This window comes from Mustela erminea, chromosome 6 (assembly GCF_009829155.1).
Source record: "Mustela erminea isolate mMusErm1 chromosome 6, mMusErm1.Pri, whole genome shotgun sequence".
Lineage (NCBI taxonomy): Eukaryota > Metazoa > Chordata > Mammalia > Carnivora > Mustelidae > Mustela > Mustela erminea.
In genome coordinates this window covers 19,050,481-19,074,533 of record NC_045619.1, presented here as the reverse complement: position 1 = coordinate 19,074,533, position 24,053 = coordinate 19,050,481, and the positions used below count along the sequence as shown (strand labels likewise).

The window sequence follows — 24,053 nt, the reverse complement described above, 5'->3', positions numbered from 1 at the left end:
TTCCTGAATAACCCCCTTTTTCCTTACCCACCCACTCAAAATTCTTCTATACCTTCAGTATCTCACTTACTCATGTGATCAGTTATAACCTCTTAAAAATATTTTATTCATCTTATCTCAGTGCCTAGCACAAATGTCCTAGTGTCATTTGAGTTAAAACTTAATAGATTCCAGGTTCTAGAAGCAAGAATCTGGATTATGCCACCATGTTGCTGAGCAGATATTTGAAGAGCTAATATTTGACTTTAGTAGTGAATGTATAGCAATACACTAGTGATAGTACTGGTGTTTGAAGTTTTTTCCCAAGGGTCAAAATGTTGAGTTTGGCAAATATCTGAAACACAAATCTTACATATTTTTTCCTAATATAATTCATTCAGGGAATCATATCATCTTTAATATTTAGTATATTTGTACTTATAGAAGGAAAGAGAAAAGGAGTCAGAGGTGACTTTTACTTAATATCATTGAAAGCATTTTTTGTTCTTGCGATTGGCATTATAACACTCTTTCATATTTTATTATCCTTTTGAGTCTTTTCCAAAACTCTTCCATTAGATTACTTTGCAGATAAAGTTCATAGTATTGTGTTTTCATTTTGGCTTCATTTCATCCAATTACTTTCTGTGCTTTTGATTGAAAATCAAGGGAAAAAAACAGAAAAAGAAAATGCATATATATATATATATATATATATATATATATGTGCATATATATATATATAAGAATTCCCTTGAAAATTTTTTCCCTTGAAAATTAAGGGAAAAAAACATAGAAAAGGAAAATGTCTGTCTGTATATATGTGTGTATATATATGTGTGAACTCTAAAGAATTCATATATATATACACACATATATATGAATTCTTTAGAGTTAAAGAATTCATATATATATATATACACACACATATATATGAATTCTTTAGAGTTTACTCAGACTTCTGATTGGTAATCAGAAGTCTGAGTAAACTCTAAAGAATTCATATATATATACACACATATATATGAATTCTTTAGAGTTAAAGAATTCATATATATATATATACACACACATATATATGAATTCTTTAGAGTTTACTCAGACTTCTGATTACCAATATATGGCAGATTCGTTCCCCTGGTTGACCCTTACACTGAAAATAGTTAATAATACTGGATAGAATAGTTTTAAAATACTTCTTAAATGAATTGATGAGTAGGCATATATAATGAAAATATAGGCCAAAAACTAGGAGAGGGAAGAAAGCCAGAGAGGGAAGGCAAGAAGGGAAGTGAGCTTTTATTTTGAGAGTATTTGGTGATTTGGAAGGTCAGTTCTTAAAGAGTCACTAAGTCTGAGAGTGCAAAGAGAAAGCCCAGGGACTGTCTAAGTTGAGAAGTCTATTGAATATACCCACTCTATAGGGCTGCCCACTCTATGTCAAATGAGCCAAGAATAAGGGCTTTAGCCTGATAAAGGGTTTCTATATTTGGTGTTAAAGTGTTTTATCATTCTATTTAAGATTGAGAATAAGGTAAGAGTTTTTGATCTTATCATTTCTTTTTGGTGTGATATCAGGTGTAATAAGGCAAGAAAAAACAGGAGGTACAACAATTGGAAGAAATAAAGTTCTGTTTGATGATAATATGATTGTATATGTAGAAACTCCCAGAATATAAAGGCAAATTATTAATATTAATAGAAGTGTTTAACAGTGTTGTTGGACACAAGGTCAAAAAACAACAAGCAATCGTATTTCTATGCCATCACCAAATAGAAATTAAAAAAAAAAAAAAGAGCTTCAAGAATATAAAATACATATAGGTGCCTGGGTGGCTCAGTGGGTTAAGCCGCTGCCTTCGGCTCAGGTCATGATCTCAGGGTCCTGGGATCGAGTCCCGCATTAGGCTCTCTGCTCAGCAGGGAGCCAGGCTTCCTCCTTTCTCTCTCTGCCTGCCTTTCTGCCTACTTGTGATCTCTCTCTGTCAAATAAATAAATAAAATCTTAAAAAAAAAAGAATATAAAATACATAAAATAAATCTCATAAAAGTCATAGGAATTCCTTCCTCTCAGAAAGTTCAGACTCAAGGTGAAATTCTCTACTTGCCCTCTCCCATCCAGATCAAAGTGCTACCAGAGATTTTTGTCTTCAGGAAAATCCATTCATTCTGCTTACATCTCACTTAACAGCTCCCAACTTTCCACTCTAGTTCTTGTTTTTTCCTTTTTTGGGGAGAGATTAGAGATTTCCTCCTATTGCTGCCAAACCTGGTGAGATATTCCCCCAGAGTATTTATTTAGTCTGCCATAGTGTAAGTGGAAAGGCCCTAGGTACTTTTGTATTGCAAATAATAATATAGTAATTGTAAACTATGTATCTTTGTCTTACTGTTAAAAACTTCAGATTGTTGGGTGTGATAGTGGTCATTTATTTAACAAATGTAGCAATCATTTCTTCTGTGTGCTAAGTATAAACTGGTAGTATAAAAATTGGTAAATATATTGTTACTTTCTCAAGGAGCTTTTTCTTCTCTTTCTTTCTTTTTCTTTCATTTCTTTTTAATCTTTTTAATTTGTTTTAGTGCAAAAAGGTGATTTTATTATAGCATGGGGCAGGAACCCTGGGCAGAAAGAACTGCCCTGGGTTGTGAGGAGTGAATGATTATACATTTGTTAATTAGTGGTGGTTAGGGATAGTGCAAATCTCTAAGGAATTTGAAAGCAAGCCTTTCAGGACTTTAAGGGGACTGACTGCTGGTAAGATAAGGTTACTTTTAGTCTTTAATAAAACATAAATGTTAAGGTACTAAGGTGCCTGTGAGTACCTTGAGGAAGGTCACACTCTGCATGTTTTAGGTATCAGAGGCCTGCTAACTGTAAGGATATTTAATTTAAGCTACATTTCTCTTGCCTCTGTTTACCTCATCATTTCCCCCACTGAACAATGTTGACCCTTAAATCTTTAAGGTTGTTGAAGGCTGAAGGTCTCATCTTCTGTAGCTTCTTCCTGCTGAATAGAGGCTTAGAGATGTTCCTACCTATGGTTCAAGGTTGGTCAGCTGAGAATTTAATAGGAGTTAGGAAAGGCTAAGGCAGCTGTTCTTAGACTTGATAACATACAGGAGTCTCCTGAAGTTTCATTTCTTTTTGTTTTCCCTTCCTTTTCCTTTCCTTCCCCCCCTCCTTTTTTATTTAAATGTTTTTCCAGCTTATGTAGTTGTCAGAATCACCTGCAGTATTTTTAAAACAGTGCAACTGTTCAGTACCCTTCTCTACAGTTTGTGATTCAATAGGGTAGAATCAGAGTTGATATTTTAAACAAATGCTGAATATGATTCTGATAATCAGGCAAATTTGGGAAACACTGGTCTAGTCATACATTGGAACAGCTATTTGAATGTGAACAGTCATATTTCCAATGTTTGTTAGAAAACCTGTCTTCTTCCTGAAAACATAGAACCTGGCAATAGGGCAGTGCAGATAGAAACTGTACTTCATAATTTCCTTTGTGTAAGTATATAAGTCACAGAAAAGGTAAATAGCATACTCAACATAAAAGGAGGGAGAGGCGGGGGGAGGGGACTGTTATTTTGTGCTCAGGCAGTCTGACTTTATGGCTAGGCCATACCACCTTCTCATTCAGCACTGCACAGCCTTTCCAGGGATACCTCTAGGGACGGAGATCTCCTGATTTTAAAAAAGAGCCCTCTTCTATTGTTGGACACCTCTAATTTCTTCCTTGCAATAGATCAAACTCCTTCTTCCTATATATTTCTCACATTTTTTTAGGTCAGCCTTCTAGAGCAGGAACTGCAACCTAAATTCATTCAGGTTCAGGTTTAGTATAAAGAAATAATTGATTTCAGATTTTTTAAAACCTGAGTCTGTTGGACATAGTTGGTCTAGTCTTTGATTTGCTTTAGATCAATATTAACTACCTTAATTTCCCCTTCCATATAATAACAGTTCTCATATTAGAAGGCAATGTCATGTTTCAGGTCAGTCCTCACCACCTCCTTCCCAGCCTAGAACACTGTGTTCTTGGACAAGCTATTTAACCTTTTTGAGACTCAATTTTCTCATCTGTGATTTAAGGATATTAATACTTATTGAAATGATTTTAAGATTAAAGTAATGTGGGATTCTAGGTATTCGGTGAGAGATAGGGTTTCTGTTTCCTTGTATCTAAAGGTACGTATTTTAAGTATATTATGTGTGTATAACTATACCCGAAACTTACTATATATCATCTATAACTAAAATTCATTTCCCATATTTCAAATCAGGGAAGAAGTAACATTGTTGAAATAACTTGCTTTAAGAAAAACTTTTTAATTTTGTTGCTCATGGTTCTTATCCTTTTCTTAAATGTGTTAGTTTGATTTGTAAGATCAAAGTCATATTTTTTTGAAGTGTTGATTAACTTTGAGAAGTTTATTTTCAAGCTTATAAGCATATTGTCATTTCTAATATTATTATAAAGGTGATCTTATTTCTATTTTCAGCATTGCAGGGGGTCGGATACTCTCAGTGATAAAGATGCAGCTGATTAAAGGCCAAAACAGCAGGGATCCTTTTTGTAAAGCAGTAGAGGAAGTCACTCAGGATTTGGATTTGAGGATTAAAAATATTATCAATTCTCAACAAGGAGATGTAGTTGTTAGTACCACTGACATTAGTCCTGCACGGGTAATGAGCTTTTTATTTTTCATTATCCTTCTATACAAAACATTATCGCTTCTACTTGTTATAAAAATGTTTTACTATTGCTACGTAAGTCAGAAGAATGTTTTTCCTGTGTTATGAGATATTGAAAATTTAAGTTTCTCAATAGGATTATATAGGATTATGTTCGACTTGAAATAAATCATAACATCTTTGGGCCAAATTGTCTCTATTTGTTAAAGCAGCATGTTGGATAATCTTCAGTATCCCTTGTAGCACTAGAAGTTTATAATTGTTGATGGATATTAAAATTTCTTATAATATTTTTCAATAATTATTCTTATGAAACCATTATTTTGCTATTTATTCAAATATAAAATAAAAGCAAGGTTTCCCTGGTTCTGGCCCCAGCTCTCGGTACTCTGTAGATTAACAGAAATCGTTTCTAATCAGTTTATTTTTATTTAATAGAATTTTTTCATCTTTATGATCTGCTGTTTTCTACCTCTATTACCAGTCTACAGCAAACATCGGGATTTTTTATTATACTTAGAAATCTTTTAACCATATACTCCCAGAATGTTTACCTCTTGTCGTTTTTTGGTGCAAACTTGTACAGTATAATAACTATAGTATTATAGGAGAAATTGGCTACCATCTTTTCAGCTCTAAAAAGGAATTTGGGTGTATGTGTGACAATCCATTTGTTACAGTTTAATTCAAGGAACAAAAGCCCCTTTTCCTTAGTGTGATTGTGATAATCAGTGTATGGAGAAAGACTTTTGCTTATGTTTTATTATTCATCTATTATTATTATACATTGATTTTATTTATTATTAACTGATTATTCATCTATTTTCATAGTCATGGGGAGCCATTTTTAGTTATTTTTCTGTAACAGTGCATGTTTTCAGATTAATTGGAAGGTAGGACATAGGGGAGATTCTGGGTTGTTTTACCCACTGAGCCACCCAGGCGCCCCGAGATTCTGGGTTGTTGCCCCATGTGTTTTATGTGTGTTAATGCTTCCTGTGACTAGCTTGGCTCAAATGACAACCAGGTTATTACTATAAGTCTAAATCAGAAACTGTCATAGCTCAGGTAATTAAGAGCACCAGTCTCTGCCGTTTTCTGTCACAAACAACCTGGTTCTTAATTTTACATTTTCAACCAAATCAGAAATCTTTGAAAAATACTATCTAATAATTTTCAGTAAGTTAATATTAAACAATATGGACTGTTTCTTTGGTGCTGATGAAAAAATATATATTAAGCACATAGTCATTACAATTGTGATAAGCACATATAATGTGGTAACAATCATTATTGTGATAAGCAGTTTGTTAAAATTCCAGTGTAGCTCTACAGTAGAGTTTGGTCAAGCCCAGTAGAGAAAGGAGGCCAAGACTTCATTGATAAAAGCTGAGGAAAATGGTACAGCTACAACAGATGTTCCAGAAAGGGCAACTTTGATACTTAGGCACAATGTCTTACATATTGAATGGGTACACTATCATTCTACCATTACCCCTTTTTTTACTAGTGATTTAACTGAAGCACAGTGAGGTTAAGGAATTTTCTCAGAATTATAAACTATGTAACTACAGGTAAGTTGGTATCAAACCCAGCCAGAAATATTTTCAGTTTGTGCTTACATGTGTCTGCATATAATATTATATTAGCATCTAATTTCCCATATTCTGTCTGTCCATTAAGTTTTTGTAGCTCTGCTCTTTTAACCAGCTTTTTCTTTATCTACACTGCTACTATTTTATTTCACTGTGACTACCTTCTTCTTTTCCAACCTGGGCTACTACAATCTCTTAATTTGTGGTCTTGTCTCCAGACTTATTAACATTCTTATCCTGGAATATATTTTATGCATTGCCGTCTTTTTTTTATAATCTAAATAGGATCATTTATGTCCTTGATTAATAAAGGAAAAGATTTTAACTCCTTTAACAGATTGATTTACAGTTTTTTTGCCAGATTTATAGAGCTTTCCCAGATTCATCTCATATAACTCCCTCTCGGTTAGCCATATCATGTTAACCTGGTCCTTAAAAGTGCCGTGTTCCCTTCCACCCCTTTGTGTCTCCTCCTCCATGAAGCCATCCTTGATTCCAGAGTCAATTGATCAGTACCTTTGTGTGCTCCTATTGTACCATGTATACATTCTGTTAGAAATAGCACTTAGTACTTCGCAATGCAGTTGTTGGTTACTTACTTATTTTATCAAGGAGACTATGGTTTACTTGAGGCAGTGGTTTTTTTGTTTTGTTTTGTTTTGTTTTTTTGTAGTCTTAGCTTCAACCACTTTGTTTAGGATTTGGTATGTACTTATCAATGGATTACTGAATAAATGAATATCAACTCGTTTTTAATTAAGATTTTATTTATTTATTAGAGAGAGAGAGGGAGAGAAGAGAGCATGAGCTGGGAGAGAAGCAGCTGGAGAGGAAGAGGCAGGCTTCCTGCAGAACAGGGAGCCTGATGTGGGGCTCAATCCCAGGACCCTGGGATCATGACCCAAGCCAAAGGCAGAAGCCTAACCAACTGAACCATCCAGGTGCCCCACATTTGAATAAATCTTTACAACCATCTGTGAGGCTGGTATTCACATCAACAGAACCCCATCTCACTTTGGTATAAGAAAGAAAAAGATAACACAGGGAAGCTAGGTCATGAAGCTAGCTAGGGACGCATAACTGGATAGTTACTAAATTTTCTGACTTAAAGCTATATGTTATTTTAACCAGAACCAATAACCAATATCTTCCTGTGATAATACTATTTTCTCTCTCTCTCTTTTTTTTCTTTTCTTTTTCTTTTGTTCTTTGGGAAGGTGATAAGATTGGTTTTAGTATGACTTGAGGAAGAAATATTACATGCCTTAAAGCCATTTCCCATAGCTGATTTTTTATAACTTAACAGAAGGAGAACAGTGGCACAAGAAATAGAAAAGAATAGCTGATTGCCCCAACTTTGGTGATTGTTACATTTACTTAATAGTATTTTTTTGTTCTAGCCAAAATCTTATGCCATAAACCATGGGACTGCATATTGTGGCAGAGACACTGTGAAAACTTTACTAGTTCTTTTGGACGAAGAAGCAGCCAGTATGCCTACCAAAAACAAAGCAGAGCTTTTATATGATGATGAAAACACAATTCATCATAATGGAGTTTCTATTCTTACACTTTTTAGGTAAGTAATGTGGAAGTGATATGTATGTAAATGTTAACTCTAGTCTACAAAGGTAATAAAAAAACACCATCTCATTGATTAAGAAGAAACTTGGAGACTATGGAAAAGTGTGAAGAAAGAAAACAAAAGCTTAAAGGGAGATTGAACATTTGGATATGAGGAAGTTTTTATAAAAACAGTATTTTGTGAGAATCTGACAGGTATTTTTGTTTTTATTTTTTTGCATTTGTTTTTGCTTGGAAATATTTATTTCGCTTATATTACCTCAGCCCTCATGACAGCATCTTTCAGTAATAGCCCCATGTAATAAGTTAAAAATTGGACACTTGAAAGACAGAGACAGAGATTAAGTAATTTGCCTAAGAGAGTACAGTTAACAAGTAGCAAAAGTTTCTTGCTCCAAAAATTAAGGTCCATCCTCCACGTATTGTGCTTCTCTGCATGAGAACAGGAGAGAGTGTGTACACCAGACTTACACTGAAATTGACATCTCTTAATTCTTCCTCTTACGGAGAAAAATACTTACCAAAGTAGTTTTGGTGTTCTGTGCAAGATACTGATATACTAAAAAAAAAAAAAAAAAAAAAAATATATTGATACACTCCAGTTTTTATAAGAGCTAGGTCAAACATTGAAAAGGTTTGTGGTATTTATATTAATGAACATTCGTTTATAGAAACACGTAAAATTTTAAAACAAAAACTTAAATTTTATTTAGTACATTGTGGAGAAACTTTACAAAGTCATCCTACTTATTTGCTCTCTTCTATTTTTCTGTTTAAAGAGAAAACTTGCAATGGTCTGTTATTTAGTGTTGTCCTCCAATTTATTTAAATCTCTTCACCGGGGCTCCTGGGTGGCTCAGTGAGTTAAAGCTTCTGCCTTCGGCTCAGGCTATGATCCCAGGGTCCTGGGATCGAGCCCCGCATTGGGCTGTCTGCTCAGCAGGGAGCCTGACTCCCCCTCTCTCTGCCTGCCTCTCTACCTACTTATGATCTCTGTCAAATAAATAAATAAAATCTTAATAAATAAATAAATAAATAAATAAATCTCTTCACCAGGTTTTTATGATTATCCTTTTATATTTGGGCATGATATAATTCACTCATTTTGTTCCTCAAAAGTGTTCAAATATTTTCCTAACAATGAAAATGTATTTTATCAATGTTTTATGAAAAGAGTGGAAAGAAAATGAACCTTTGTGTTTTCTTCTTTTACCTTACTTCTGTTCAACAAATTTTGCTTTTTAGGTAAAAACATAAATGATTAAATTTTCTCTCAGATTCAATTCTACCTTTTTTTTTTTTTTTGACAGACAGAGATCACAAGTAGGCAGAGAGGCAGGCAGAGAGAGAGAGAGGGAGAAGCAGGCTCCCCGCCGAGCAGAGAGTCTGATGTGGGGCTTGATCTCAGGACCCTGGGATCATGACCTGAGCCGAAGGCAGAGGCTTTAACCCACTGAGCCACCCAGGGGCCCAATTCTACCATTTTTTTAAAAAGAAAGTTATTTTGTGTTTATAGAACTTTAATAAATAAAATCAGTCCCTACATCCATTTTAAAGAAGTATTTTTCTCAACCATATGGCCAAACATATTTCAGTTGTTTACAGTTACCTTAGCATTTACAGTTGTCATTGTGCAGACAAGTGCCAGTTCATGGTAAAGTGAATTTTTTCATGGTCTGCATTGAAATGATAAAATTAAGGACAATGTGGTTTATGAATATAAGTCAATGTAAGGTTATAAACTAGTGTTTCTTAGAATAGACTCTTCTTTATTCTTATATAACAGTCTTTTGAGTTAAAGAGGTTATGACTCTGGCTCTGTTAAGCCAGAAAGGAATTTATTGAGGAATCCAGGGTTGTCTGGCTCCAAAGCTCCGGTGTTTCTTTCTCCATTGTGCCTTCTTTGACCGTCCTATTTCTGAACGGTATTTTTCTCTTGAATTCCCCTGCTACAGCACTTGTCCTTTTTTATTTTAAATTTTAGTTGTATGGGTATCTTATTTCCTTAGGCTTTAGGATGCCTGAATTCAGGGCAGTGAGTGAATCTACTTTCTATCCTTCATAATATCTTACACAGTGCCTTACATATATTAGAAACTCAAATATGTAGTAACGGAATTAATTAACAGCAAATTATTAATATTTAGAACTCTCAGTAATACTGACACTTTTATGCAGTATTATAAACAACTAGATTTAGTTGTCTTTTTATTTTATTACTGCTTTTGGATAAGGGAGGGGCAAAAACGAGTTCAAAACCTACTTTTGTTTATACATTTTTACTTTTTTTGGACTTAGATCTCCCACACAAGTGAATAATTCATCCGTGAAAGCCCTAAGAGAACGCATCCATAACTCAATGCAAGAGAAAAAAATTAAGGTATAGTTTAATGTACTGTTGTAAAAATGATAAGAATGGTTTTATTTGTAGAAGAAATATAGAAAACTGAGCTGGATATTTAAATATATATTGTATATGGAACAATAGGAATTAAATGGAAAATGAGTTATGACACTGACATATAGAAACCTTCCTTTTATACAAGCTTGGCTAATTAGTCTTTGGCTTATTCCATCTGCTAGACCTAAAGAAGGAAAGGAATAAGCACTTGCTATTGTAAGTGTTCAGTACATATCTATGCAGTGAATGAAGGGGAAAATCAGACATGATTTTCTCATTTACATTTCTCACATATTAAACTAAATCTTGAGAGACTATAAATTCCATTTGATTCCTGTCTGAAGACATTACAATGTAGACTATCATTAATTGTAGATTAAGACAAGATGAACATTTCACATTGTTTATTGACTAGAGTTATTCTTTGTATTTTTTTATCTTTATTTGATTTGAACTAAGTTTTCCTGTCCTCATTTCAAACACCTGTGCCTGTAAGTAGCCAATAGTATGTTTTTTAAGTGTTTAAAATTTTCTTGGTTTTATTTTTCGAAAAGAAACTTAGTCTTAACTCATTCAGTGTACATTTATTGAGCATCTACTATGTGCTAGATATACTCTTCTATGGTTGGAAATTCATTCATTTGTTCAACAAAATTTTCCTGTAAATTTACAATTACCTTTAATTATCAAGCAGTTATTCATCTTCATACAACTTTGAGAACTCTAATTTCTATGCTATTTATATTCCCATTTGGAAAGCTAGTCCAAAATAGCAGAAATTTTAGTTATCATCAGTTTCATACCCAAAACCCATTTAGTTTCTGTTAGTAAGTCTTGTCTTTATTTTGGTAATTTTTAGTTGTCAGAATTTAATACCTATGGAATATATCACGGTGTTTTGTATAATTTTCCTATGAGTAAAATTTGTTAATCCTTTGTTATATTGCATAAGTACTTATAGTCAAGGCATAAGATTTTTTTAAAAAAATCCATTCTTTAATACATCCAAATGGCCAACAGACACATGAAAAAGTGCTCTACATCACTCGGCCTCAGGGAAATATAAATCAAAACCTCAATGAGGTACTACCTCACACCAGTCAGAATGTCTAAATTTAACAAGCTTGTAAATGACAGATGTTGACGAGGGTATGGAGAAAGGGGAACCCTCCTACACTGTTGGTGGGAATGCAAGCTGATGCAGCCACTCTGCAAAACAGTATGAAGGTTCCTCAAAAAGTTGAAAATGGAGCTACTCTGTGACCCAGCAATTGCACTACTGGGTATTTACCCTAAAGATACAAATGTAGTGATCCAAAAGGGCATGTACACCCGAATGTTTATAGCAACCATGTCCACGATAGCCAAACTATGGAAAGAACCTAGATGTCCATCAACAGATGAATGGATAAAGAAGATGTGGTTTATATATATAATGAAGTACTATGCAGTCATCAAAAAACCACTGAAATCTTGCCATTTGTAATGACGTGGATGGAACTAGAGCGTATTATGCTAAGCAAAATAAGTCAATCAGAGAAAGCCAATTATATCATCTCTCTGAAATGAGGAATTTGAGAGGCAGGGCTGGGGGGAGGTTTGGGGGGAAGGGAGAGAAAAAAATGAAACAAGATGGGACTGGGGAGGGAGACAAACTGTAAGTAAGAGACTCTTAATCTCAGGAAACAAACTGAGGGTTGCTGGGGGGTGGGGGTGGGGGTGGGAGAGATAGGGTGGCTGAGTTATGGACATTGGGGAGGGTATGTGCTATGGTGGGTGCGGTGAATTGTGTAAGACTGATGATTCACAGACCTGTACCCCTGAAGCAAATAATAAACATTATATATTAATAAAAAAAAATCCTTCTTTGGACTTTATTAGTACCAGAAATGTAATGTATAAATTTTTTCCCAGGCTATGGATACTGATAAACTTTAATATTTTCGTTTAAAGATCATTGGGATAATACCCTCTAGTTCCATCCATGTTGTTGCAAATTGCAAGATTTCATTTTTTTCTTGTGGCTGAGCACTTTTATATATGTGTATATATATTCATATGTATATATGCATACATATATATATACCATATCTTCTTTATCCATTTATCTGTCAATGGACATCTGTGCTCTTTTCATAGTTTGAACTAGAGGGTATTATGCTAAGTGAAATAAATCAATCAGTGAAAGACAAAGACATGATTTCGCCCATGTGTGGTATTTAAGAAACAAAACAGAAGAGCATAGAGGATGGGGTGGGAAAGTAAAACAAGACATAATCAGGAGAGGGATACAAACCATAAGAGACTCTTAACCATAGGGTAAAAACAGGTTTGCTGGGGGAGAGGGGAATGAAGGAATGGGGTAATGGGGTGATGGGCATTAAGGGGGGCACATGATGTATGAGCACTGGGTGTTATATGCAACTGATGGATCACTGAACTTTACCTCTGAAACTAATAATACACTACATGTTAATTCATTGAATTTAAATTAAGAAAAGATCATTGGGATATTTTGTTAGAATTAAGAAAATCAAAATGATAATGTCTACATGAAGAATGAGAACGTTTTTATTATTTTTTTTAAGAAACTGCTAAGAGTCAGCTAATTACTATAAAATGTACAGACAAATTTATAAAGTTTTGGGAAGTAGAAGAGAGATTATCTAATATAGTCTCAAAAGCCTGAGAAAATACCTTATCTAAGATCTCATAACTACTATGAAATGTTTTATGCCAGTGTACAAAGCCATGGTTAAATACTAATGAGATTAAATTTACATTGCTTCTGTTACTTAATAGGCTTAGTCTACTTGGCTCTGACACTAAATGGCAATAGAGAGAGGAAGGAATTGGTGTTTATGATTGTATTTTGCTGTATAGTGGTCTTTATAAAAGCAAAGTATGAAAATAATTGGTTTAGCCAGGCATACAGCTGAACCATAGCCAGAAAAAGTATTTTGTTGGAATAACAACAACAAAAAAAATGTTACTAATATTTACTATGAAGTAACTGTGGAAAAGTAGTTTAATAGCTTTTTGTATTATTATCTGGTTATTTTTGCTCTTTTTGCATATGGTTTTTTTAGTTAGGGAAAGAATATATGATCTGTAGTTGAAATAGTATCTTGGAAAGAGCACTTCAAAAATAGAAAATATTAAGGAACTTAGAATTTTGATGTTGTAGATGGTAATTGTGAAGTATTCATGTAATTATTATATGGGGCAAATTAACTTTTCTTAGATTTTAGTTTCCTATTTATTTATTTATTTAAAAGATTTTATTTATTTATTTGACAGACAGAGATCACAAGTAGGCAGAGACACAGGCAGAGAAAGAGGAAGGGAAGCAGGCTCCCTGCTGAGAAGAGAGCCCAATGCGCGGCTTGATCCCAATACCCTGGGATCATGATCTGAGCCGAAGGCTGAGGCTTTAACCCATAGAGCCACCCAGGTGCCCCTAGTTTCCCATTTATAATTAAAAATATACACCTCTCTGTTCACAAAGTCTTGTGCAACCATATTCATTATAAGTCCTCACGTTTTATTTCCCATTATTGCTTATTGGAAAACTTGTCAATGATAGAAACTCCCTTGTGATAGAAATCAGAAGGTTCTTTCTGAACCTTCATGGTTTTGATAGGAGTCTTTAGAAAATGTTTACATCCTATCCCCTGCCCCACCCCCAATTCCAAACAGTTCATGCAAGTATCCTCATACCTCTTTCTTAAAAGATTTTCAAGAAGATACGTCCTTATATCCCTGTAAATTAATTACTTTTATTCCTTTCAACTTGGTTTAGCAGGTTTTGCACATCAAGCACAATAGACAAGTCACATGACAGGTCTTTTCCTTATTTTGAGTCTATATTTTTTTCCCATATACCTAAAATAATACATAGAATAATCAGCCTTAACTGATTTAGTAAGTTAGGTGAGCTGATCAGGAAAATACTGGATCTTTAAAACATAGAGTCGTTGGGACAGTGAAAATTAGGACTCAGGTAGTGTGGAAAATAGACTGTCAATAACTGGTACCTTTGTAAGCAGTCAGGCAGTCCAGTGCTCATGGAGTTAGAAAATTCTTAATTAGATATCCCAGTTTAACCTTTAGTCTTAGAAAACTCTGAGTATATCCAAATTAAAATGGTAGATTGAACGTAACTCATAGAATTTCTCTTCCCTTAAAATGTCTATAAAGTAATAACTAACAAAAACATTCACCAAGAGAAAACAATAAAAAAATAATGCAGTTAGATATAATAACTTCGAAAACGGTGGCCAAGGAAAGAAACTGAAGATTTTAGAGGGAAGAGGCACAGCATGACTTAGCAACTTAATACAGCCCAGTCCCTGGATACTATACTAGTGAGTTGACAAATCTTGAGAATTACCACTCATGTTTCCCAAACTGAGGAGCCAACTAAGTGTGTGTATTCTTTTTTTCCTCCCTTATCAGAAAAATAATAGAAGTGGCAATTAGATAGTAATTTGACTTAAATGTGAAAAATGAACCCTGAAACTTACACACACAAATGAAGCCTCTAATGCCACATAATGTACCAGGGAAATTACCCAAATGATCCCCTTCCGTTTGAATGAGATATAGTGGCTAAGTAGAGGGAGTAAAACTTCCTATAGCACATATAACATATAATAAACTCTTAGGAAAGAGTGGAAGCCAAGAAATGTTTTCAAACTGTTTCCTCTGACAAATGCTACTCCTGCCTCCACCGCTCCTCAGGCTACTGAAAAATGAGGAATAACAGAAAGTATGCGGCCTTCAAAATGTAACTGAGGAGAAAATAAAATAAAAAATAAAATGCTGTCAAATAAGGAGGGAACAGAATGAAGAAATCACTCACAGACTTGGAGGCTATTGTTTTGAACTAGGATATAGTAGGTCATGGCAGAATACCATTTCTGCCAACAGTAACAATAAAAAGCAGATAAATAGGGTAGAATATATTTTAAAGTAATATATTTTTAATAGTTTTAAGTAGACTAAAAATCTGAGGAGGGTAAAATCTTTCTGAGGTGAGCAGCATATTATCAACTGCTTTCTTCCCTGGAATTATTTGCCAGTTTCAGGTATGAGTCAAGGGTTGATGTGGCCGAGGTAAAAGACCTCTATGGAGGGAAAGAGGAACCAACAAAGTTTCTGGGTATCTTGAGGCACTGGCAATAATTTGGAAAATTTAGGAACCCCGAATGCATGGTTATTTTTACCTATTGTACATATGCTAGATTTTGAAACTGAGTGGTGGGAGGATAAGGAGCTTCGATTTGGTAAACTCAATCACCTATGATCTTGAGATAGCTAGAAGACAAGGCCCTGCTTGAGGAGTGCGATCCCCCTTCAACACACAGCTGTCTCCTTTCACATATTTGTCATATTTGGAAATGAAGTCAGGTGGGAGGCCAAAGAGCATAATGTTAAAAACCTCTGGAAGGCAGAATGAATCCTCCAGACTTTTAGGTCAGAGACGATGGAAAACCATGAAATTCTTGACTGAAGCCTGGGAGGGACACTGCCAAGGAAGAGATAAGAACTAGAAGTCGAATGTAAGTTATGACAAGTTGCAACCTAACTAGTCAGCTCATCCCTGACTGCACTGAGGTTATCAGGCCTTTGCTCTGTCTGCTTAATGGAGACAAGAGAAACCCTTGTAGATAGAAGAAGGTTTTTCATCTGGAGGCTTTACAGTTTCTTTATACACGGTATCCAGCATAAAATAAAATATACTGGACATGAAAAGCGATAGGAAGATTTGTCTTTTAATTAAGAGAGAAAACTAAAAATACTGTCAGATTTACAAATAATCCAGATATTTGAATTAGCAGGCTAGGGATTAAAAATTTTTCAACATAGGGCTGCTGGGTGGCTCAGTTGTCTTTGGCTCAGGCATGATCCCGGAGTCCTGGAATTGAGTCCTGCATTGGGCTCCCCAGCTCCATCGGGAGTCTGTTTCTCCCTCTGACCTCCCCTCACATGCTCTCTCTCTCACTGTCTCTCTTTCAAATAAATAAATAAAATCTTTAAAGTCTTTAAAAATTTTTTTCGACATATAAAAGTAATTACAGGAAAAGATGGGCAAAATGGGTGAAAAATTGGGGAATTCCAGCAGAGAATTAAAATCTGTAAAACTGTATTCCTAGAACTACAAAAACATTATCTGAAACAACTCATTACATGAGCTTAATAGTAAACGGACATAGCATAGGTGGTAAACCTGGACTTGAAGATGGGTCATTAGAACAATTAGAAAAAGTCTAACGTGTGCCTAATTAGAGTCCCAGAGGAGAAAATAGGAAGAAATGGTATTTCCAGAAGATATAATGATAGTAATTTTTTCTAAAGCTTAGTTGGTTCTTTCACATCATCAGGTGGTAGTTGTTAGAAAACTTGGGGAAGACATGGGGAACAGATGTAAGGTCTTTTTTACTAATATAAAGTTGCATATGTGTTCCAATAATCCAAACCCAGCAAAAAACAATGTCCTAGAGTCCTTTGAGAATCCATTTGCAGCACATAAAAGTGCTACAGGTTGGAGCAGCTGTTGGTTAAGTGTCTGCATTCAGCTCAGGTCATGATCCTGGGATTCTGAAATTGAGCCCTACATCAGGCTCCCTGCTCAGTAGCAAGTCTGCTTCTCCCTTTCTCTCTCCCTGCCAGCCCCCACTTGTGTGCTTTCTTTCTCTTGCTCTATCTCAAATAAATAAATAAAATCTTAAAAAAAAAAAAGTGCTACAGGGTATAGAATGATAAGCTTTGATCTAGAATAGTGTTCTCCAGTGGAACTTTCTGTGGAAATGTTCTATAACTATGTCAACACACATGGCTATTAAGCACTTGAAATGTGGTCATTGCAACTGAGGCAGTGGATTTTTAATTTTATTTAAGTTTAATTGATGAAGGACATGATGAATAGCATATTAAAACAGTTGCAATTCTGGTAGTTTAGAGATACCTACAAAAGAATAGCAGGAGACAAGTAAGTACAGGAAATGGTGCTCTGATCATGAGAGATGAGAATAAGGTTTAAATAGGCAGAGAGAATGGAAGAGAGACTGCCAAGCCGAACAAATAATCTGATGAAAATGTTAGATTATATCACTCATATAGAGTATATATTGGGTAGTTGTACAAAATGAGTGAATAAATAGTGTGGGGCAAGGTTAAGGAAAATATGACTTGTGGTTTTGGGGAAGAGTTAATTTTTGGAGGGCTTATTGTAAGGATAAGATATTGATAGATAGAAGATAGGATATTGTGTCATGAGAACCTGAGAAATGTGGACTATTAAAATCCTTAAAGGGCCAGTGTACATAATGGGACTTAAGGACTCAGTGGCATGATTCTCAGTACCCAAATGGGATTTAGGTCTGTGTGTATGCATCTCTCTTGTTCTTTGCCAAATGGTTTCACCACGTAGAGATTACTTTGTACATGTTTTTCTATCTCAGTGCTTTTGTCCTCAGGGTGATATAGCTGTTCTTTGCCAGTCTACTTCTCTCATTTCTGTATCATATGGTTTTCTTTCTCTCTATTAAAGAATAGAATCTATTCTGTAAAATTTTTTTCTTCCTCCAAGCCTTTGCTTACTCATGTCTCTGTTCCTTCATACCTTTCTCTTGCATGCATCTGTTATAGTCTTAAAATTTTACTTAATTGATTCATTTAGCAAATATCTATCAAATGCCTGCTGGGTACCAGATTCTGTCCTAGGCACTGGGGATACATCAGTGAACAAAACAGACAAAAACCACTGCCCTCATGGGCAAATCTTCCCCAGGTATTTGTGGGGCTGGGGTACAAGAATTTAAATAGAAGTCCTTGGCCCATCCCGATACCCTCTTTCAACCCTTGTTCTATTCCACACTCTTAGGACACTCCACAAAGAGGTGGGCACACTCTACTCCTCATTACCCTTGCCATAAAATAGTCAGCGCTTGAGTCTAGAGGAAGAGGCCAGCACAAGTCCATTAAGGAGGGGAGGGCCAAAGGAAGGCCAGAGCAGGTCACCACCAGTTGCCAAACTAAGGATTTTGTTCATGGAGCTTACATTTTAGTTGGGAGAGGCAAATAATGAACAAAATGAAAAAGTGAATTATGTAGAACATTAGAAGGTGCTGTGGAGTAAAATAAAAACTAGGGAAGGGAGTTAGGAGAATATGTTCTTGTGAGTGTGTTTTGGTTTTAGATAGGATGATTAGTAGAGGTCTCTTTGAGAAGGTGACATTAAGCAAAGACTTTAAGAGAGTGAGCAGGGTTTTTATTATTAGAATGAATATGAGATGTTTGTATTAGATTGAACTAAAGTTGAATTCACTGGGCTGAAATAATGAAGTTGGTATTTATTGAGTACCCACTAAGTGTCAAGTGTTTTACTAGACATTTTATATCCTTCATCACAATTAATCATTGTTCAATTCTAGAAGCATCATTTTCTAGATTGTAAAGTTAGTAAGTAAAAGAGCAAGAATTTGTATTCAGGTATAAGACTTTATGCTATTTCCAAAGAGTAAATAAAGACATAGTAATTATAGTAATTATAATGAAGAGTCATAAAAAAAAGTAGTGCTACTACTTAGGTCAAAAATATTGTCTTTCTGCTAGTTAGCAAAATATATGAAATTTCACTGATGAAGAAATGGCTTATTTGATGTATTTACAATCCATATACTATTAAGGGTAGCAATTCTGTTTTTTTGAAAAGATAATACTATAAGAATGAAAAGGTAAATTTAGAATATTTATTTTCAGTTCCATATTTAATAAGTATGTTGAAGATAATTTCCTTTTTCATACTTGTTGATAAATTTATCAGCATAATAGGGCTTAGCACTTTCATTATCTTTTATTAATGGCTAACTCCAGGAAAGACTGTGAATGACTGTGACTTTTACAGTATTTTGACTCATTTGTTTTAATCTAACTGGAGTCAGGCTTTCTTATGTGAAGTACTATTTTCCTCAAACTGGGAACCTACTAATAATTCCAATTTAAAAAGAGCTGTGGCAAAAGGACTTTTCCAATTCTTGGCAAGTTTGAAGTTCATTGCAATTTTACTGTGGATAGAAATCTTTCCAAAGGGGGGAAATCACTCTACAAAGGAAAATGTTCAATCCTTTTCTCTCATGTGACTTGAACATAAAATGACTTTAACAGCCATGTATGAATATTTTTAGTTGTTTAGTACTTCAAAAGCTCTTTCAAGAGGGAATTGTTTTGCTTGTTTGTGATTCCAAATAAAATACACAGAGAGATTTGGATGATTTGCCACAGGAAGTAATCTCAATTCTATGTAGCCACTAATCCTGTGCAGAAAAATTCAACTTTTATGAACAAAGGAAAAGCAGTCTCTTTAAAATTATAAATACAAGCCAGTGCAGCTTGTATTGTTTTAATAACTAAAATGAAGATGCTGATTATAAGTTCAGTTTTTGAGTTGCATTCCTAGAATAATTTTAGTGTTGGCTTGGTCTTGAGGAATCTAATTAAGCAGATTACTACTCTACAGAAAAACTGTCTTCATAGATGTTATTACATTAATTAATTACATGGTATCTAGATGGAGCTCTAGAACTTAAATAGTCCTTTCAAATTTTTAACTATTTAATTCTGACTGTTCTGTGAGATAAATATTATTCTCATTTATGTGTGGATAAGTGGGAGGAGTTCATAAGTTTACATGAAATCATCTAGATTATAAGTGATAGGGCCAGTATTAGAAAGCAGGTCTTTTAACTACAAATCTGGTGCCTTTCCCATCACATCATTGTCTTTTTGTGCTGATCTTTTTAGCCAGACATCACATTGTTGGCTCCAGTCAGGTTCATGATCAATGAGAATCTCTAGTTCTTTTTCATATGTTGTTTTTAAGTCAAGTTTTCCTCATCCTCATCTGTAATTGATATTTTGAACTTAAATATAGGACTTTGTTTACCCTCATTCATTCTCATCTTATTGTTTTCTACTTATGGTTCTAGCTTTCTGACATCTTTTCAATCTTGAGTCTGTTATCCAGTTTATTATTTCTTCCAGCTGTGTGTCAAAAGCAGCTTTTATAAGTGAAATATCTTTGTAATTATAGGAGCCATTTTAGTAATCTCTTTAGTATTCTGTGTGCCTGTGGTTGGAACTTAATAAGTCATAATTGATAAAAAGAGATTTTTGTACAGGGCAGGGAAAGGAAAACTCTATAAAATCTCTTCCAAAAAGAAAAAACACCTTCAATGTAATTACTCAGTTATTTCCTTTAGACATAAGTATCCAAAGATTACCATAGAATTGTTGTGGTTCTCATATTTTAATATTTTTATAAATAATATATTTTATGGTAAATAAAGTGGTTAACTATTTCCTTTTACATCTGGATCCATTCTCAGTATTTTAAAAATCATTACCTTGTAATTCTGGTTTTCTGAAATTACCCTACTGTCACTGAGTCTCACAAATTTTTCTATAGGAGGCCTAAAGAGAGGAAATCTAGTGTAATGACTATGACACTTATTTTGTGACTGTATATTACACAGCAAGGAAAGGTTTTTACTTAGATGTGTGTCAAAAATTTTTAAAAATAACACAGCTTTCTAAAGAAATGTTTATTATTCTAACCATGAGATTGAGAAAACATCAATTTCCTGTACTAAATAATATAATTATTATATTTTAATTTTTAAAAAAGATTTTATTTATTTATTTGACAGAGAGAGCTAAAGAGCAGAAGCAGGGGGAACAGTAGAGGGAGATGCATAGCAGGGAGCCTGACGTGGAACTCGATCCCAGAACCCTGGGATCATGACCAGAGCTGAAGGCAGACGCTTAACCATCTGAGCCACCCAGACACCCCTAATTATTGTATTTTTATTTAGAGTATTTTATGGGGGTGCTGATGAAGATTTTGTGGTGGGATGCTAAAGTCCTCCAAGCCACCCACAGTTGCATTCACTATCTGGGTAATACCAAAGCAATCCTAGACAGCCACTTAGCATTCATTTGCCTTCATGGTCTTACCATACTCTTTATAGCTCATTATGGGCAATAATTTTATTTGCTCAGAATAAGTTTATTATCCCTAAGCAGAAACTCTGGTGAAATGAAAGAAATATATAATGTCACAGATAATAGTAATGATAATGATAATAATAAAGATCACATCGGGGCGTCAGGGTGGCTCAGTGAGTTAAAGCCTCTGCCTTCGTCTCAGGTCATGATCCCAGGGTCCTGGGATCAAGCCCCGCATCGGGCTCTCCGCTCAGCAGGGAGCCTGCTTCCTCCTCTCTCTCTGGCTGCCTCTCTGCCTACTTGTGATCTCTGTCTGTCAAATAAATAAATAGAATCTTAAAAAAAAAAAAAAAGATAACATCAACAGTTAGTACTGGGTTTGCAGAAAGTAATAAAAGGTTTTTGATAATGTTATAGTAACAATGTGATATAGTATAAACTTTACAGAATTCATTTTATTAACAAAATTTATTTTAATAGCTTTAATAATTTGTTTTAATTCTTTACTTATGGAATTAATAAAGTCCAGAAAGGGCTAGTTAAAACCTTTGGTTGAATTTTAGGGCATCTCATGATGGAAACTGTAGAATAGTAGTTGTATTCATAGAGATTCAGGAAGATATTGGGTTGTAGTCCATCATCCATAATCAAGAGCCCACTACTACTCTCTTCTACTTTTTTTTTTTTTTTTTTAAGTTTATCCATTTGACAGGTCACAAGCAGGCAGAGAGGCAGGCTGAGAGAGAGGGGGAAGCAGGGTCCCCGCTGAGCAGAGAGCCTAATGCAGGGCTCGATCCTAGTACCCTGGGATCATGACCTGAGCCGAAGGCAGAGGCTTTAACCCACTGAGCCACCCAGGCTCCCCATACTCTCTTCTACTTTTTAAAATAGTTTTTGATCTTTTACATATTCACATTTTTTTCAATTTTGTGAATTTTTGTGCTTAAAATGAAAGATATCAAACTCCAATTTTTTTTAAATTTTCACGCAAATTAAACATAATTTTTAATGTGGGAATTGGAGCTCTCATAGACACCATTAGTCAGAAGTATATAAAGTCATCCTGGAAACACTTGCTTTTTCTTTTCTTTTCTTTTTTTTTTTTTAAGATCCATTTATTTATTTATTTGAGAGAGAGAGAGAAAGAGAACAGGTGAGAACAAAAGCATGGGGGAGGAGCAGAGGTAAAGGGAGAAGGAGAGAAGCAGACTCCCTGCTAAACTTGGAGCCTGACCTGGGCCTCAGTCTCAGGACCCTGAGATCATAACTTGAGCCAAAATCAAGAGTTGGACAGTAAACCAACTGAGTCACCTAGACGCTTGTCACGTGGAAACGCTTGCTTTGATGAAGCAACTGGGTTGATCTAATTTCTTTTAAACCTTAGTCTGTGGATTTCACTGCCATTATCTTTGCTAACATTTAAGTTGATTAATGCAATGATCTCTCTGAATGTATAATATAGTATTTAACTACTGAATATGAAGTATAAAATTGTGCTTTGTCAGACGTTATGAACATTGTTATCAATCAGTATTTTGTAAGTAATATTCAACATAATATAGTTATGCTTTGAAGTGTTAAATTTTTAAATTGTTGAAGTCTTCCTTATTCATTTATCTGAAATTTAAACATCTATTTCTGAAAAGGATTTGACATCTCAATTTGAAGCTATCTCTCCATGATAACTGAATGTCATTACACATCAGCTGTAATTTACTGAAATTTGCATTATCCATAGAGGTTACTTTGTTCTGAATTTAATTTCTGTCCCTAAAGTGGCCACTGGTCTTATGTTTGCAGAATACATTTCATAAATTACTTTCTTGACATCCTTTTTTGTGGTTAAGAATTAAATTTAGCTTTCTGATTTTCTCCTACTTATGATCTTTGAAGATAAATGCAAGAGTTTATTTTGAATATTTGACCATTAAATCACTTGGTCAGATCTTCCTAGAATGGTATAATTTGAATCATCTTTCTTATTTTCCTAAATATTCAAGTAGTCACATGTTCTGGAGTCTAAAGTTGATTTCTCTAAACTGTTAAAAGGTATAAAAAGCTGGTATTACTGAAAAGAACAAAAATGCCTGTGTAGCAATGGATGAGTAAATTATGAAACATCAAGGGTTAAAAATTCCCAATGAATAATGGAGTTTCTTTTTTTAATTTTTTAATATTTTATAAACATATAATGTATTATTAGCCCCAGGGGTACAGGTCTGTGAATTGCCAGGTTTACACAGTTCACAGCACTCACCATAGCACATACCCTCCCCAATGTCCATAACCCTACCACCCTCTCCCCCCTGGTCCCCGTCAGTTTGTTTTGGGAAATTAAGAGTCTCTTTTTTGGTTTGTCTCCCTCCCGATCCCATCTTGTTTCATTTATTCTTTTCCTACACCCCAATAATGGAGTTTTTAAGGGAAATTTTGTATCTTGATTATCATAGAATAGTTTTCTTTCTGGACGAAAAAAATAAATTAAAAAACTGTATATGTTCTTCTGTATTCCTTTTACTAGATGAAACAAACCTTAATTAGATCCCAGTTTGCTTGTACTTATAAAGATGACTGCACAATAAACAAGGATAAATGGAATGATGTTAATTCAGCATCCAAGCCTTTGTATGTACTTCCCATGGAAAATGACCTTTCTGGTAATTGAACTTATTTGAGTAATTAAATAATTATTTAATTCTAGTGTATTAATTGTTGTTGTTTTGTTTTTAAGATTTTATGTATTTATTTGAGAGAGAGAGAGAGAGAGAAAGAGCACGCTCAAGAG

General features: G+C 34.5%; 1 protein-coding gene across 3 annotated transcripts in view; it reads left to right on the top strand.

Moving 5' to 3' along the window:
* PARPBP (PARP1 binding protein) overlaps positions 1–24,053 on the top strand; it is a 68,603-nt gene that overhangs the window by 43,451 nt on the left and 1,099 nt on the right. For 2 of the 3 annotated variants that reach the window (XM_032346587.1, XM_032346586.1), the window contains 4 exons: positions 4,486–4,669; positions 7,674–7,852; positions 10,156–10,237; positions 23,790–23,925. In XM_032346587.1, coding sequence (XP_032202478.1) covers positions 4,486–4,669; positions 7,674–7,852; positions 10,156–10,237; positions 23,790–23,925 — 581 coding nt within the window. The remainder of the gene's footprint in view (positions 1–4,485; positions 4,670–7,673; positions 7,853–10,155; positions 10,238–23,789; positions 23,926–24,053) is intronic. The other variant, XM_032346585.1, reaches the window with a different exon arrangement.